Source organism: Mesocricetus auratus, unplaced genomic scaffold (assembly GCF_017639785.1).
Source record: "Mesocricetus auratus isolate SY011 unplaced genomic scaffold, BCM_Maur_2.0 Super-Scaffold_6730, whole genome shotgun sequence".
NCBI classification, from domain to species: domain Eukaryota; kingdom Metazoa; phylum Chordata; class Mammalia; order Rodentia; family Cricetidae; genus Mesocricetus; species Mesocricetus auratus.
In genome coordinates, this window is record NW_024429184.1 from 41285864 (window position 1) to 41303507 (window position 17644).

Below are 17644 nucleotides of genomic sequence, written 5' to 3' on the forward strand. Positions count from 1 at the left end.
TCTTATTGGCTTGCGCTTCCTCCAGACTTTACCTAAAAGACTCAGTTCTTGACGCCAAAAGAACAGTTCCTCCTGCCGAGCTCAGCACGCAGGTGTAATTTTCAAACACTTGCTGATGCAGCTTCATCCCTGCTGCTTCCAGCAGGCGCTACTTCTATAATGCTTTCTGGCCCCTATTATCATCACCCTTTCAACTGACCAATTATTAAGACAACAACTTTACTCTTGATTAACGATTGCTTTGGAGACTGGTAAGTTTTGATATTACAACTAAACTTCAGACCTTCAAATGAGCAGCTAAGTGCTCTGTCACTGAACTAGCCGCACAGTCGTAGTTACTGAATCTGTACATTACGTCCTCTCTGTTCAAATAATCTAAATCTTTATGTCAATCAGAGTTCTGAACACTGAGAATAAGGAATGGAGATACAGAAAAAGGTTTTAAGAGACAATGCTGTAAGAACATTAGCTTTTGCATTGAAATTCCTTATTTCGAAATGTTATACTACCTTGTCACCGTGTTCCTCTGATAAGACATCCAGCAGCAGCAGAGATACTGCTTGGAGAAACAAGACATAGTGGCTGTACTCCCACGCCATCATGAAAGTGTACGTCGAGGCGCTCATCAACAGGTAGCAAAACCTCTAGAGAAAAAAACGTCAGCTAAGATCAGTAGCTTTACTACTGCAAAGACCCAAGGAGCTACAGCACTTGAAGCTACTTTTAAACTCACAGAACCAGTCAAGTGTGGTGGTGCATGTCTTAATCCCAGCACTTGGAAAGTAGAGGCAGGTGGATATCTATGAGTTCAAGATCAGCCTGGTCTACATATTAATCTAGGTCACAGCCAGGTCTGTGTAAGAGGCCATGTCTCAAAAAAACAAAAGAAACAATCAAACAAACAAACAAAACCAATAGGATCAGAACAGAATGCAGAGAGAGAAATCAGCACCTGTCCTTCCATATATTACAAAGGGGTAGGACAAAAGGAGACCGAGTTCGAGGTACAATTTTTCTTCATGTCAGAGAGGAAGCAAAGCTAAAAGAAATCAGTGGAGTGGGTGGTAAGCTTTTGTTAACATGGAAGCTTTTTCTGTCCTAAAATAGTGTTTTTATTTCCGTTCATGCTGATTTTATTTTCCTAAAGACTATCAGGAGTTGGGGGATGCCTATTCAAGGCTCTAGTCCAACCCAGTTTTGGCCTGTTTTCTTCCAGTGCTGCACTCATCAACCGCGCAGAGCTAGATGCTACTTCTCTTTACTTCATACTAAAAAAAGAGCTGTGCCTGGGGTGCATTTTCCTATCTCAGCTCTCGGAAGTGTTAGCCTGGGCTACATCCTGTTCCTTCCTCTTTTTAGTGGGGACAAGCACCTGACCACAGCAGACTTCGCTGCTGAACTGTTAAACCTTGAAGGTTTCATTTTCATGTACATTACAGCTCTGTAATAGTTCCCATAGTTCAGTGCTTCTTCAGGTGCTAGGGATCACACACAAGGCCTCAGCCCTGCAAGTATTCTATCATGGAACTACATCTGTAGCACAGGTCTTTACATTTTTTGTTTTGTTTTGTTTTGTTTTAGAGACAGGGTTTCTCTGGGTTTTGGAGGCTGTCCTAGAACTCACTCTGTAGACCAGGCTGGCCTCGAACTCACAGAGATCCGCCTGCCTCTGCCTCCCGAGTGCTGGGATTAAAGGCGTGCGCCACCAACGCCCGGCAGGTCTTTACATTTTAAATGTTAGTTTAAAAAGAACTGCCAAAGGAGTTTTCTTTAAAAAAAACAAAAAACAAAAAACAAAACATCAATAATGTTTTTAGTAAAATTTGTTTAGTAAAATTTTTTTAATTATTGTGTATCATTTGGAGGGGGCACATGTGTGTAAGCCAAGGGACCACTTTCTGGTGCCTGTTCTTTCCTCTACCTATTGGGTCCTGGGTATCCAACTCAGGGTTAGGCTTGCAGAACCTAAGCCGAGCCATGCTACACACACAGGCTGGTCGTGAACTTGAGTGCGGCTCCAAGCTCTGTGAGCTAGCAGTAAAGGGTGCATCTACATGTCCCTCTGTTCTTACTCTTAAGGGTGTTATTTTTTGTTTTATCCTTGGACAGGGCTGGCTTTGAACTCATCATGTCACTAATAACCTGAGCCCTTGCTTTCTGCCTCCCAAGTTGTGGGATCACAGGTGTGGGCTACACCACCTAGCTATTCTCTTGTATATTTTAAAACATTTTTAATAAACTTTACCCCATTTATACTATATTGTTACTTTTATAAAACTTTTTTCATTGCAACGTTTCACATTATGCTGCATTTACTATTTTTAAGTTTTTTGTTATTGTTGTTGTTGTTTCTTTGAGACAGAGTCTCTATACTATGGAGCTCTGGCTGCCCTGGAACTCATTATGGAGATCAGGCAGGCTTCAAACTTAAAGATGCTCCTGCTTCTGCCTCCTGAGTGCTGGAACTAAAGACATGCATCACCGTACCTGACTTATTAAGTTTCATAAGCTGAAATATATATAATATTACAATATATTAAATACATGGTCAAAAACAATCTTTTTTTCTTTTGGGCCACCAACCAGCTACCACATGACACAAAGACTTCTTACTAGTTATGAATGCTCGACAGGCTTGTTTTCTGGCTAGCTCTCTGAACTGAATTAACCTGGCTCTCTATCTCCCTTTTGCCTTGGGGCTCTTTACCTCCCTTACTTTCATTCTATATATCTTACTTTCATTGCTTCTAGTATCTGGCTGGTGAAGGCTGCCTGACTTCTGGTCCCAGGCATCTCACTCGTTCTCCTCCTCCTTCTCTGGTTCCTTTCTCTTATCTATTCTCTCTGCCCAGCAAGGTGAGACAAATGCAACACATCTTTACATAGTTAAACAAACATCCTTACATCATTAAACAAATGTAACACATCTTTTCCCAGTTAAAATAATATTCTACAACACCTATCACTGCAAAAGGATCTCCAGTAAAAACAATATTACCTTTCAGTTTCCTAATGTGTTTACTTGTTAATAATGTAAAGTACAAATGGAGATTTAAAATAGAGGAAGGAATCCACTTTGTTTGGTCTCTCTGGTCTCTTCCTAGCCAGGAATTGTTTATCTAAGACAGGCAGGCAAACTGCCAAAGGGCTGCTACATTCAATCAACTTCAAGATAATTAACCGCCTCTGCAGACATGCGTCTTACTAAAGTTATCTGTGGCACAGTCTTAGACATCATTCAATTGCCAGCAGGTTTGTAGCAGTAAGAGTAACAAAAAATTAAGAAGTAAGTGATCTGGGATGGGTGTTTCCTTCAGCTTTGACTAACCTACTACATTTCAGACAGGGAAGACATGAGAGTGAACAAAAGAATATGCCATACTGCCATCAAAGTTCACAACACTGTCATTCTCCATCTCCGTTGTATCTTCAGTACTATTTCATTAGGTTCTGATGACTAAAGGACATAGATGTCTCTGAAGTAAGAGAAATGGCAAAACAATACTCAGATGGATTAACTTCCAAAATGAGATATCTTTCTGCAATTGTCAAGTAACCACATTAAAAGCTATAGAACGTCTGTTTTTCTAAAAATATTTGGCTGCCATCAGATTACAGAAAAAACATGATATAACGACTACCTAACTACATGTTACATAGTAACATGCTTCACTGAATATAACTCATCTCCTAATATGACTTACTCTAAAATTACACAACATAGTGCACCACGGTTGTGAACAACTGTAATCCTACATGGATGCAGATAGACTACGTGTTCAAGGCCTAGCCTCAGCTACGTAATGAGTTTGAAGCCAGCCTGAACTACAAGAGATTTTTGTCTCAAAACAAAACATGTCCACATTTGCAAAGCATCAGAAGTAGCTGTGCTTTATAAAACAGATTTGCATCTTACCTCTGCGTAAGTATTTAAGTTTCTTTTTAAATAACCTGTAAGTGCAGCAACTTGGCATGCAAAGTAAGGTAGAGCCCAGTTTTCTCTTAAAGGAATGGAGTATTCGATTCTTGTTGTATCTACCCTAAAATAAACCACAGAGGAACACGGAAAGTGAGGATACACTTGTGTAACACTCTACCTTTCTCTATCTTATTTTGTAAGTATTATTTTATGCATATGCATACAAATGTTTTGCCTGCATGTATGTCTGTGTACCCTGTGTGTGCCTGGTACTCTTGGATGCCAGAAGAGTGTATCAGATTCCTGGAATCGGAGCTATAGACAGTTGTGAGCTGCCACTCGGGTTCTAGGAAGTGAACCTGAGTCCTCTGAAGAGCAGCCGGTGCTCTGAACTGATGAGCCACGGTGATTCACAGCAGAAATCCCAGTATTTGGAAGGCAGAGGCCGGAGAATCACTGAAAGCTTGGAGCTAACCTGGTCTACATATCAAGCTCCATGCTAGCCAAAGAAATATAGCAAGACCGTCTCAAAAGTATTAAAAACAGGGAAATAAAAAAGTGACAGAAGTCAAAATAATTAGTTCCATGTTTATGAAATTGTAATAGGTTTTTAGCTACCTAATATATAAGAATATAAAATAGTTAGAATTCAGGACCAATGAGTGGGAGGCTCAATAAGCAAAGGTGCTTCCAACAAACAATCCCTGGAACCCACAGTGGAAGGGAAAAGCAGCTGCTGAAAAGTCCCCTCTGACCTACACATATACACTTAACCAAACAACCAACACAATGTAAACAAAATGTAAAGTTCATCAAACTGAACACTTAAAATACTTGTATTTTGTTTTTGCTTATTTTTTTTCAAAAATACCAAAAAAAAAAAACCTACAATGATATGTCTTAGTGGCTTTGTGTTCCTATATCAGAATACCATAAACTTTGCAATTTGTAAACAACAAAAATGCATTGCTCACAGTTCTAGAAGCTGGGAAACCCAAGACCAAGGAAGGTGCAGGGGATTGAGTGTCCAGTGAGAACTCAGTCCTCACAGATGAAACCTTCTAGCCCTTTCCATGCATGTACATGCTAGGCAAGCCTGCTAGCTCACAGCCACATCCCAGTGCCTTCACTATTTTTACAGGGGCAGTAACCCCATTAATAAAGACTCCTTCTCATTCATGACCCCTTCCCTCAATAGCAACACGTTTACAACTGAGTTTTAATATATGAACTTGGGGGAAGACACATTCAAAGCATAGCAGAACAAACAGCAATTCTGGGCTTGGCAAAGATTTCTACATCATCTACAAGTGTCACTATCACTTACGGACAGAAAAACATTCTCAGAAATGCACAGTTAGTTATTTTACTGTGCAGAACCACCAGCATATGTTCTCTCCATTACTGATTACAATGTTGCTATGCCATGCATAACTGTGTAAGAAACTCTTACAACTCAATAAGAAAACAATCTCTCCCTCCCTCCCCCTTCTCCCTCCTTCACTCACCCACTCTCTCCTCTCTCACACTCATGCACGCATGCACACAAAAGTGGGCATGTAGGTCACTTACAGTGCTTTTAGAGCATGCCCTGGGTCCATCCCTCACTACTATAAACTAGAAGATGGGAACAGATACGTGACACAAATATGTCAATTTTTTAGAAAAAGATGTAATGAGACTTTACCAACTAAGAGCATGAACATCATTGGTCATTAAACTAAAACAAGGCTCTCTGCTTCCTGGCCATGATGGAACCACGCACACCTACAACTGTTATATTCTCCCTTGCCATGACCCAAAGCAATAGATCCAGCAATTCTTGGCCCCAAATCTCCAAAACCAAACTCAAATAAGGACTTCAGGGAAAATGCAGCAGTTTGCAAATCAGCAAAAGCAGCCTTCTGAGAAATCAGTCTGAGGATTTTTTTTCATGGATTTCAGACTCCTCCTATCCTAAGAGCAATGCCTCAAATCTGCAGGCAACCTCAAACGCAGTGGAGCCCTACAGACAGAGAAACCCTGATGAGACAGCCCCTAGAAGCAGCATGCACTACTCAAGGGAGCTAACTACACCACCCCAACCCTCAGCAGAATCAAGGAATATCTTAACTGGGAATCACATGGTCCCCTTAAGCAATATGTCTGTGAAGACTTCTCCTTAAGGGGGCCATTTCACAGAACCAAAACTGAAAAAAGTGAGAATTCTCATCAGGTGATGGAGGGATGTCCTTCTGTATATATGTTTCTCTTATTGGTTGATGAATAAAACACTGATTGGCCAGTAGTCAGGCAGGAGGTATAGGCGGGGCTACCAGACAAGGAGAATGCTGGGGCGAGGAGAAACAGAAACCACCAAAGAGATGCCACGTAGCTGTTGGGGAGATAGGACACTGGACCATCTCCAGTAAGATAAGACCACGTGGAAATACTTAGATTAATAGAAATGGGTTAATAATTAAGAGAGAGCTAGCCAATAAGAAGCCTGAGCCATCAGCCAAACAGTTTATAAATTATTATAAGCCTCTGTGCGTTTATTTGGGGCTAAAGGGCTTGGGACCAGATGGAACAGAGCCTCCGCCTACAATCAGAACTGCTTAATTATGCCTCCCTCTCCCCCTCACCTACACTGACAGTTCCCATCGAATCCCTGGGATAATAGGTGTGAGAGGCCTAGTGCTTGGTCTCTCTTGTGTTTCTAGTAAGCCATGCTGAAAACTAAATTCCCTTCCTGCCTCTCATGAAAAAAAGTAGTAATAAACTACAATGAGACATTACTGTGACTATATTACCTACTCTGCAACAATGATCTCCGCACCACACACTCTCACGCACACACAGTGGCTTATATTAGGGGCAAATTACCTGGCTCAGTGGCATAGCACTTGCCTAGCAGGCACAAGGCCTAGGATTCAATACCCAAACAAAAACTAAAAGGAAACAAAGCTAGGGAAAGCTCCTTTGCTTAAATGACTTATGCTATAACTTCCAGATAAGATGGGAAGCTGCAAGCTGCCTCAAGTGTGAGCTGGTGAAAGAGAAAGCCAGAAAAATCTACAAAGGAAACAGAGGATACCTGAGCAGAGAAAAAGGTGGGAACACAAAAAAGAAAAATCTACAAAGGAAACAGAGGATACCTGAGCAGAGAAAAAGGCGGGGAACACAAAAAGAAAAATCTACAAAGGAAACAGAGGATACCTGAGCAGAGAAAAAGGCGGGGAACACAAAAAGAAAAATCTACAAAGGAAACAGAGGATACCTGAGCAGAGAAAAAGGCAGGGAACACAAAAAGAAAAATCTACAAAGGAAATAGAGGATACCTGAGCAGAGAAAAAGGCAGGGAACACAAAAATAAACTGAACACAGCTTTAGCTGTGCAGCTCCCTTGAGAGAAGAGGAGCAGCTGCTTCCAGAAGCAGCCTGTTTACTCCTTGCGGAACACTGAGGACTGACTGGGCCTTCAGGGTGAAGCTCATCAGTGGGCTGGGGAATTCCCAGCACCCACATGGTGGCTCACAGTGGCCTGTAACTCCAGTACCAGGGATCAGATGCCCTCTTTATGGGTACCAGGAATACATATGATGCAACACCATACACATGAAAATAAATATCTAAAAAAAGAAACTGATGAATAAGACACCTCTTCCCCCAAATAACCCAGAAGAGATAATCAAACCAACAGATACCAAAGTACCGCACACAAACGTTAAGAACACGAGGAACAGTGAGGACATTTTTAGCTGGCAGAGTGCTTACTAGCATGCCCAAAAACCCGGGTTCATTCTCCAGCTGCACATGGGGCATGTCTGCCACCCCAGGACTGGAAAGGATACTGCATCTGAGACCACACTGGGCTACAAAGTTGAGACCACCCTGGTCAACATAGCAAGATTCTGTCTCAAAAATAAAAACCGCCAGGCAACAGACTGGGCTAGAAAGTCCCTGCCTAGCATGTAAAAATATACATGGCTTCTCCCTCGAATGTGATGATACATATTTAATGATCAAATGAAAAGAGTACTAATTTTATCAAATATATATATAGCCTCCACAGTGGTCTTAATGGTTCTTGCCTTCTGGTGTTGTCATCTTCCACAGTATATACATCAGAGTAATGTTATGCTGTCTCCAAGATTAGACTACAAGTCATAAAAGACACCCATACATCCATCAACATCGTTCTTTCAGTCTCTTGGATTATTTATTGTAAAATACCATCTTCTTTCTTTTCTTTTTTTTGGAGACAGTCTCTCTGTGTGACAGCTGTGGCTATCCTAGAACTCTCTCTGTAGAGCAGGCTGGTCTCAAGCTCACAGAGATCCACCAGCATCTGCCTCCTGAATGCTGGGAGTAAAGGTGTATGCCATTACACTGGACTGGGGTTAAGTTTTTTGAGTCACGGTTTTGAACAGACAAGGATTAACTAAAAGTTAGCTAGGAGTATGCCACTGTATATCAGTGGGGGGCAAAGGACAATCTGTAGGCATCTGTTTCTTGGACCACCATATGGTTCCAGTGATCAAACTCAGGTCATCAGGCTTAGCAGCAAGCAGTCTTCTTACTCAGTCACTACATTCAGAGTTCATTCTCTTTGCTTCAAGCCAGTTATGGCCCAGTGAATATCTTTAGTGTCACCAATTCTATCAGCTAGAGAAAGCTTTTTGCTTTGTTTTACCCTCATGTGGATGTGTGGTGTGCACACACCTGTGTGTGTTGTCATGTGTGTGGGAGCACATGTATAATAACCATGTGATAGGGGATGTCCTTCTGTATGCTGTAAATATATCTTTCTCTTATTGGTTGGTGAACAAAGCTGTTTCTGTCAATGAACAGACAGAATAAGGCCAGGCAAGAAATACCAGAGTAGGAGAAACTTTGCTGGCAAGAGGAAAGCAGAGAATGAATTGTGAGAGAGAAGCAATGTAGCTACCCAGGCAATCTCCGGTGAGTGAAGACCACGTAGATTAATAGAAATGAGTTAATAATTAAGGTAGAGCTACCAATAAGAAGCCTGAGTCATCGGCCAAACATTTTATTGATGGGGGAAGTCCTTCTGTGTATATGTTGTCCTATTGGTTGATAAATAAAGCACTGTTGGCCAATAAGGAAGCAAGATAGGTGGGATTAGGAGTCAAGGAGGATTCTGATAAATGTAGTCAAGAGTAGAAGTCGCCATGTGATCCCGGGAGGAGAGGGCGCAAGTCTGGCGTTCTGGGTAAAATAAGGCCTTATAAAGATATATACTAGTAATTATGGGTTAATAATTAAGTAAGAGCTAGCTGATAAGAAACAATAACAAACAGCCAACAGCTTCATAATTAATATAGTGTCTCATGTATTATATGGGGCCTGAGACAGTAGAGGGACACAGGTAGCTGGCAGGAGTCCCACAACAGTTTATAATTAATATAAGCCTCTGTGTGTTTATTTGGGACTAAACAACTGCAGGACCAGGCAGGACAGAAACTTCAATCCACAACCATGTATAAAGAAGCCTGAGGTTGATTTCAGTACCCTTCTTGGACTGTGTTCCACCTTACTCATTGAGGTAGAGTTTTGTGATCAACAGAGCCTGCCCATATGACAAGACTGGCTCATCAACTTGCTCCAGGAAGAATTACAGGAAGCCCCATGTTCACCCAGCATTTACATAGGATCTGAGCATCCAAACTCTAGTTCTCATGCTCATACAGCAAATGTTCTAACCACTGAACCATCTTCCCAGACCTGCTTTTTGTTAGAGATAAAACAGTCATGACTGTCCTGGAAATCGAGAACTCACAGAGGTCAACCTGCCTCTGACTTACAAGTGCTGTGATTAAAGAACTGTGTCACTCCCAGACCTCCTTTTTAAGTGATCATATATCTAGATTAGGCCCTTGGGGAAATCCTATCTAAACTGCACCATGTAGCAGAAGAGTCAATAGGTTTGCAGATTATAGCTGAGAATTGTAAAGAAGGGCATATTTTTGGATTGAATTTTTTTTTTAATTTTTTGAAACAAGGTTTTTCTGTATAGCTTTGTAGAACATGCTGGCCTCGAACTAACAGAGAACCACCTGCCTCCCGAGTGTTGGGATTATAGGCATGTGCCATTACCACCCATCTGCAATGAAATTTTGTAAACATCAATTAAAAACCATTCATACCTGTTAATTAGGAACCACGCAACAGTAAGCATTCCTGCTAACCATGTGCCACTCATAAGCCAACTTGTAACAAATAAAGCTGTAACATATATTCCTTGTAATCCAAAAACAATGCCAATGTAGAAATATACTGGTTCAATCATTTCCTAAAGGCAAAAAGAAAGGGAATAATAAGAGGATGATGCTACACAACGCAAGGATACATAACTACGTAAGAAAACAGACACTAGCCGGGCAGTGGTGGCCCACGCCTTTAATCCCAGCACTCAGGAGGCAGAGGCAGGCGACGTCAGCCTGGTCTACAGAATGAGTTCTAGGACACCCAGGGCTGTTACACAGAGAATCTGTCTTGAGAAACGAAAGAAAGAAGAAAGGGAAGGGGAAGGGGGGGAGGGAAGGGGGGAGGGGGAACAGACTATTAAGGAAGGGGGGAGCTGGAGAGACAGCTCAGTGATTAAGAGCAATTTTCCTTCTTGAAGAAGACCTCAGTTCAGTTCCCAGAGTCCACAAGATGGGTCACAACCACCTCTAGCTTCTAGAGCAGTGGTTCTCAGTCTTCCTAATGCTGCTACCCTTCGATACAGTTCCTCATGGCGTGGTGACCCCCAACATTACAATTATTTTGTTGCCACTACATAGCTGTAATTTTGACAGTTATGAATAATAATGTAAATAATGAAAGGCAGGAAATCTGATACGTGACCCCAAAGGGGTCGAGTCACAGGTTGAGAACTGCTGTTCTAAAGGATCCGATGCCCTCTGAACTCTGAGGGCACCAGGCACACATGTGCTGCACATACAGACATGCAGGAAAACACTCACACACATAAAATAAATCTAAGGTAAAAATAAGAAAGTAAAAAAGAGACACGTACATTGCTCCCAGTCGCTTGGTAGAGAACACTGGCGATAAGTTCTGGATACAGTGACATCTGCTGCACTGCATTGATTGTCTTCAGGGACACAGTTCTGTTATTGTGCGTCAGCTCGTACACACCTAAGTATACAAAGATTTCTCTCAAATTACTGCTCTGCTTTGACAATGATTGAACATGTTATTCTTCAGTCATCTGGATTACTATGAAAAGAAAGACACTCAAATGCAACAAAAGATACCTCATATTCCCAACTTTCTTATTATGTACATAAAGAAAAATTACCTACATTCTGCGACAAAGTCCCACATCCGAAAGCTATTAATCTTTAAGAACAGGGTTTTACTTTAGAACAATATTATTACTACAATTACAACTGTGATTGATCATACCTCTTTCAAATGAAGGTGCCTTTAACATGTCTTTATAATAGGAGTAATAAATAGCACTGTCACCCTGAAATGTGATTTCTCGTTCAAGTTCCTACAATGAAATAAGTATTTAGATGTCAGTGTTAAGTGTCAGCTGTACTTTCTTGTCCCTCATCTTCTTGTGTTTAGTTTTTTGTCTCCTTCATATTTTAAATTAACATGACAAGGATTTACCATTTCATTCCAGGAGATATTTGAGTTTTCCTTAATTACCTTATTAAAAAGATTAAATTTCTCAATAGTCTGGCAATCATTTTAGTGAAAACAGTTAAGGTTTAAGTTGATTATAACTGATACATCATTATATCTTTTACATATAAGGAAATCCTAGAAGGAAAACCCAAAGAATCTCCTAAAAACAGCAATAATAGTAAAAAGGCAAGGACAATAAACTGAAACGTCAGACTTTAAATAAAAGCCAGGCATAGTCCCAGCACTCTGGAGGTTGAGGCAGGAGGATCAAGTTTGAGACCAGCTTGGGGGTACATAGTGAGTTCCAGACCAGCCTGAGCGGTGGTGGCCCTCGCCGTTAGTCCCAGCACTCAGGAGGCAAAGACAGGAGGATCTCTGTGAGTTCAAGGACAGCCTGGTGTATAGATTGAGTTCCAGGACAGGCTCCAAAGCTACACAGAGAAACCCTATGTTGGAAAAACAGACACATGACCTTAAAAATAAATAGTCCAAAATAAGAAGATAAATCTATGTAGAAAGCAGTGTTTTCCGAGGCTATATAAAACCCTAAGCACTGGGAAGAGCAGGGTGGTGGTGACACACGCCTTTAGTCCCAGCACTCGGGAGGCAGAGGCAGGAGGATCTCTGTGAGTTCGAGACCAGCCTGGGCTACAAGAACTAGTTCCAGGACAGCCTCCAAAACCACAGAGAAACCCTATCTCAAAAAACCAAACAAAGTGAGGCCTTAACAGGTACATCTGAGGAGCCACAGGCTCTCAACCAGTGTTTTCCAAGAAAGCAAGATTCACAGCGCAAAGGGCTGGACATGTAGTTCCGTCATGGAGGGCTTGCAGGTCCTGATTTGATCCCCACATCAGAAAGGAAAAAACCCTAAGATTCAACTATAACGAACCAAAAATACAGCAATTAAAAACCTAACAGTAGGGGCTGAAGAGATGGCTCAGAGATTAAGAGCACTAGCTGCTCTTCCAGAGGCCCCAGGTTTAATTCCCAGCATCCACATAGTGGCTCACAACCATCTATAATGGGATCTGACGCCCCCTTCAAGTGTGGAGTCATACAAGCAGGCAGGCAAAGCACTCATATCAAAAAACAAAACAAAACAAAACAAAAACTAAAGGTAAAAGTCAGGTGTGGTGTCTCACGCCTTTAATTCCAGCACTCTAGAGGCTGAGGCAGGTGGATTTCTGTTGAGGCGAGCTTGCTCTGCTAGCAAGTTCCAGGCCAACCAGAAAATACACAGTGAGAACTATCTATAACAAATAAACAAAAAACAACAGAACCAATATTCTTTAATGCTAAGTCAGTTTTTCTTTCCCCCATAATCTTATTTCCTCCCAGGCCTTGCATTTGTTAGTCAAGAACAATACCCCTGCACTATAATCCCAGCCCTGAGAAATTTTCACCCACAATACAAATTAAATAGGAATACCTCAAAATCCTTTTCTTTTTTTTTTTTTTTTTTTTTTTGAGACAGGATTTCTCTATGTAGCCCTGGCTGTTCCGGAACTCGCTCTGTAGACCAACCTGGCCTCGAGCTCACAGAGATCCACCTGCTTCTGCCTTTCGAGTGCTGGGATTAAAGGTATGTGCTACCACCACATGGTTAGAACCATTTTCTTAAGATTTGTTTTTATTATTTTTAGTTTTGTGTGTGTGGGTGGGTGCACGTGTGCGTGCACATGCACACACATGTGCATTCGGGTACTGTGGAAGCCACAGGCATTCCCCCTGTAGCCAGATGACAGGTTGCTGTGAGATGCCTAATAGGGGTGCAAGGAACTGAACTTGGTTCCTTTGTGAGAACTGTTTTACCAACGAGCCAACTCTTAAGCCCCTAGGAGCAGTTTTCCAAAATTCTAACTTACAGTTTTTGGCCTTTTTGGTTTTTTGATACAGGGTTTCTCTGTATTGCTAACTTACAGTTTTACTGAGTGTTCCTTAAAAGTCTTGGGACAGGCAAGATAGCTCAGTGTCTTGCCACCAAGGCTGATAACTTGAGTTTGGTCTCCAGAAGCCACATGTTGGAAGGACAAAGTTGTCCTCTAATTACCCTGAGCACACACATCCTAGATAAATAAATACAAATAAAAATTTTTACATGTCTGAGCTCAAGTCTGTAATTCTAGCACTTAAATGGTCAAATAGGAGGATTAAGAATTCAAGGCAAGGTTGGGCTACATAACAAGACTTTGCCTTTAAGTAAATGTAAAATATATAAGTAGTTCTGTAGTTATACTTTGAAAAGAAGTAGATTAAACAGTCCTATGAATTTCTTTATTGTAAAACATTTCCGTTTCATTTGTTTTCCACTGTGAGTCTTCAAGAGCAAATGTTTGCAGATTAATGAACTGTTCTCCTATGGTCTGGATATCAGTGTCCCTAGACAGGGATCAGTTTTGTATGTTGAAACTTAGTACCTAGTAGTAGGCAGTATTTTAAAGACGGAATTTGGAAGGTTGGTATGTTATGAGGACATAGCCTTCCTAAGCAGGATTAGTGCCCTTATAAAAGAGCCCCATGTGCCGGGCGTTGGTGGAGCACACCTTTAATCCCAGCACTCGGGAGGCAGAGGCAGGCAGATCTCTGTGAGTTCGAGGCCAGCCTGGTCTACAGAGCGAGTTCCAGGACAGCCTCCAAAACCATACAGAGAAACCCTGTCTCAGAAAAAAAAAAAAAAAAAGAGGCCCCAGAATCCCCTCATCCATCTGTCTGTCACAGTAAGACAGTCATCTATGGATCAAGCAGCAGGTCCTGGGCTGGACCTGGTGGCACATACCTTTAACCTCAGCACTCTGGATGCAGAGACAGATAGATCTGTAAGTTTCTGGCCAGGAGAGGGAGGGGGAGAGGGAAAGGGAGAGAGGGAGAGAGGGAGAGGGAAAAAGAGAGAGGGAGAGAGGGAGAGGGAGAGAGGGAGAGAGGGAGAGAGGGAGAGGGAGAGAGGGAGAGAGGGAGAGAAGGACAGGGAGAGGGAGAAAGGGAGGCAGGGAGGGTGCAGCAGGTCCTCAACAAACACTAAATGCTGGTGGCTTATGTTGGCCTTCAAGTCCAATTTGTAGCATTTTGCTTTAGCAGCCCAAATATTCTAAGACAGACCTAAATGAAGTTCTTTTAAAATTATATTTGGGGCCAAGCAGTGGTAGCACACACCTTTAATCCTAGCACTTAGGAAGCAGAGGCAGGTGGATCTCTTTGAGTTTGAGGCTACCCTGATCTACAAAGCAAGTTCCAAGACAGCTAGGGCTACACAGAGTAACCCTGCCTCAAAAAAAACAAACAAAAATTACTTGGGGGGTGGGTGGAAGATTCAGTTGGGTGTGGTAGCCTCATGCTTCTAACTCCAGCACTCAGGAGATTTGTTTCCAGCTGGGTGTGTAGTTCATGTCTCTAACTCCAGCACTCAGGAGGATGAGGCCAACCAGATTAGATACAGTGAGTTTCCAGCTATCCTGATTAACAGAGTGAGTTTTGTCTCAAATGCAAAACAACAGACACAGATTTGTTTCTTTGCAAGATTTCAAAAATGAAACTCTAATCATCTTTTAAATTAACGGTGCACATGAAACACATAAAGATCTTACTATCTGGACATGGTGGTGCATTCCTTTAATGCCAGTACTCAGAAGGCAGAAACAGATGGATCTCTCAGTTTGAGGTCAACTTGAGCTACAAGGCTAGTTCCAGGACAGCAAGGGCTACACAGAGAAACTGTCTTGAAAAAAATAAAAATAAAAGTGTTTACTAAAATGTAGGCTAATTCTAACGTGGGTTCTACAAGTTTTGAGGAAGTTGTGCAGTTTTGAAGAAGCTCTCAGCGCCACTGTCTCTCATTTGTACACACTATTGTGACTCCATATTCTTCAGAACACCTGCTACATTTCAAGCCTGTACAGCACAATGACCTGATCCTAAACACTCCAGACCACCAGCCTGAAGAACCGAGAGGGAGGTTACTTTCTGCTGGCTCCTGCATGAGCTCCTTACACTTGGCACAGAGAACTATAATGACAGAGATAAGTTTCTTCCTTTCTTTCTTTCTCTCTCTCTCTCTCTCTCTCTCTCTCTCTCTCTCTCTCTCTCTCTCTCTCTCTCTCTCTCTTTGTTTCTTTCTCTCTTTCTGAAGACAGGGTTTTGCTGTACAGTCCTGCCTGTTCTGGAACTTAATGTGTAAACCTGGCGGCCCTTGAAATCGCAGAGCTCCACCTGCCTCAGCCTAGGTACTGGGATTAAAGGTGCACCCTTTATGCCTAGCTTAAGACACAGACTTTTAAGGAAAAGGCACAGGCTACTAAACCAATATACAGACAATGATAATTAAACCAATATATAGACATAGTCAGCAATTACTTAAAGTGTTCATACTTATTCTTTTTCACAAACCAGTATCTAAAACTATTCAATAAATTTAACCACTTGCTCAAAATTTAAGCACAGTAACAAAACTAAACAAAAAAGCACTACTGTAAACTCAAACTTTTAAAACTCCATATAGTTAGGTGAACTTTTGAGAGCAAATTTATTCAAAGGTCAAATGATGAAATTTCAAATATAACTATAGTGATTAAGGAGCCTGTGAAATATCCATAATTAAAGCTAAACGCTAACATGAGACAGCATCTTAATACTGTTATTGGAACCAGTTAGATGACTCGGTGGATCAAGACACTTGTCATACTGCACAGATACACACAATAAATTAAAAAATGTAATTAAAATTTTTTTAAATTAGCCTGGAGAGACGGTTTGGTGGTTAAGAGCACTGGCTGCTCTGCCAGAGGTCCTGAGTTCAATTCCCAGCAACCACACAATGGCTCACAACCATCTGTAATGAGATCTGGTGCCCTCTTCCAGCACGCAGGCAGGCATGTATGCATGCATGCATACATACATACATAAAATACATACATACATAACAAATCTTTTTTAAAAATTTAAATAACTTCCCTGTGTAGCTTTGGAGCCTGTCCTGGAACTAGCTGTTGTAGACCAGGCTGGTCTTGTACTCACAGAGATCTGCCTGCTTCTGTATCTCCAAAGTGCTAGGATTAAAGGTGTGCACCACCACCGCCCAGCCTTCCTTTCCAATCTCAAGGCCTTGATTGTTTTGCTATTGCCCACAACTCCCTTCTGCACATGAGCCCCACCCACAACTTCTCTGCAACCTGGATCTGCCTGTCTTTCTTTTTGAGCTGGTGCCTCTTGCAGCCGGTTCTCATGTACTTCAACCAAATTTTCCTGAAACAGTCCCAGATAAGCTAACTGCCAAGGAGAGTAACCTAATAATTTCCACATTACAAATTAGCTTATTAGTTGTGTTTGAGACACGGTCTCACTATGGTAGCCTAATCAGCCTGGAACTAGTTATGTAGAGCAGGTTAGCCTAGAACTCAAGAGATCTGCCTACTTCTACCTCCCCAGTATTAGGATCAATGACTTGAGCCATTAATGATATGCCAGCTTACTACATATTTTAAGGTTGATACTGTAATTGTATCTAAAAATAAGATGGCACTTGCCACACCTACCATATATATATATATATATGATCCCTTAAGAATCACATTACTCGGGCTGGAGAGATGGCTCAGAGGTTAAGAGCACTGACTGCTCTTCCAGAGGTCTTGAGTTCAATTCCCAGCAACCACATGGTGGCTGACAACCATCTACAATTCAATCTGGTGTATATGTAATAAATAAATAAAAAAATCTTTAAAAAAAAAAAAGAATCACATTACTCAAATTAATAGTAAGTATGGAAACACTTTTAATATACTCAAAATTCTTCTTACCTGCCTGTTGGAAAACCAGAATTTCCTTTCATGGTATGCTGATAAGTAGAAAACATGCATCATACCACTAATGACGGCTGCAAGACAGCCAATAAAAATCTTTGCAAAGCGCTGAAATGACACATCTGAAAAAGAATATTAAAGAAAATCAAAAAGTGATTAAAATGACATCCTAACTCAACGGTTTCTTCCCCAAAACACATAAGCCCAGTCTAAGCATGAGAAATGTTAAACTGCACGTCACTCTTACATGTCACCTGGCCAGGACTCAGTTACTGGAATGCTC

General features: G+C 41.5%; 1 protein-coding gene across 3 annotated transcripts in view; it reads right to left on the minus strand.

The window, feature by feature from the left end:
• Nucleotides 1–17644, minus strand: part of Dpy19l4 (dpy-19 like 4) — a 55752-nt gene that overhangs the window by 28284 nt on the left and 9824 nt on the right. For 2 of the 3 annotated variants that reach the window (XM_021224877.2, XM_005066203.4), the window contains 6 exons: nt 17359–17483; nt 11336–11426; nt 10944–11065; nt 10069–10214; nt 3917–4040; nt 510–644 (listed from right to left, as the gene is read on the minus strand). In XM_021224877.2, the coding sequence (XP_021080536.2) occupies nt 510–644; nt 3917–4040; nt 10069–10214; nt 10944–11065; nt 11336–11426; nt 17359–17483 (743 nt within the window). Of the gene's footprint in view, nt 1–509; nt 645–3916; nt 4041–10068; nt 10215–10943; nt 11066–11335; nt 11427–17358; nt 17484–17644 lie in introns of those variants that run through there. The other variant, XM_040740974.1, reaches the window with a different exon arrangement.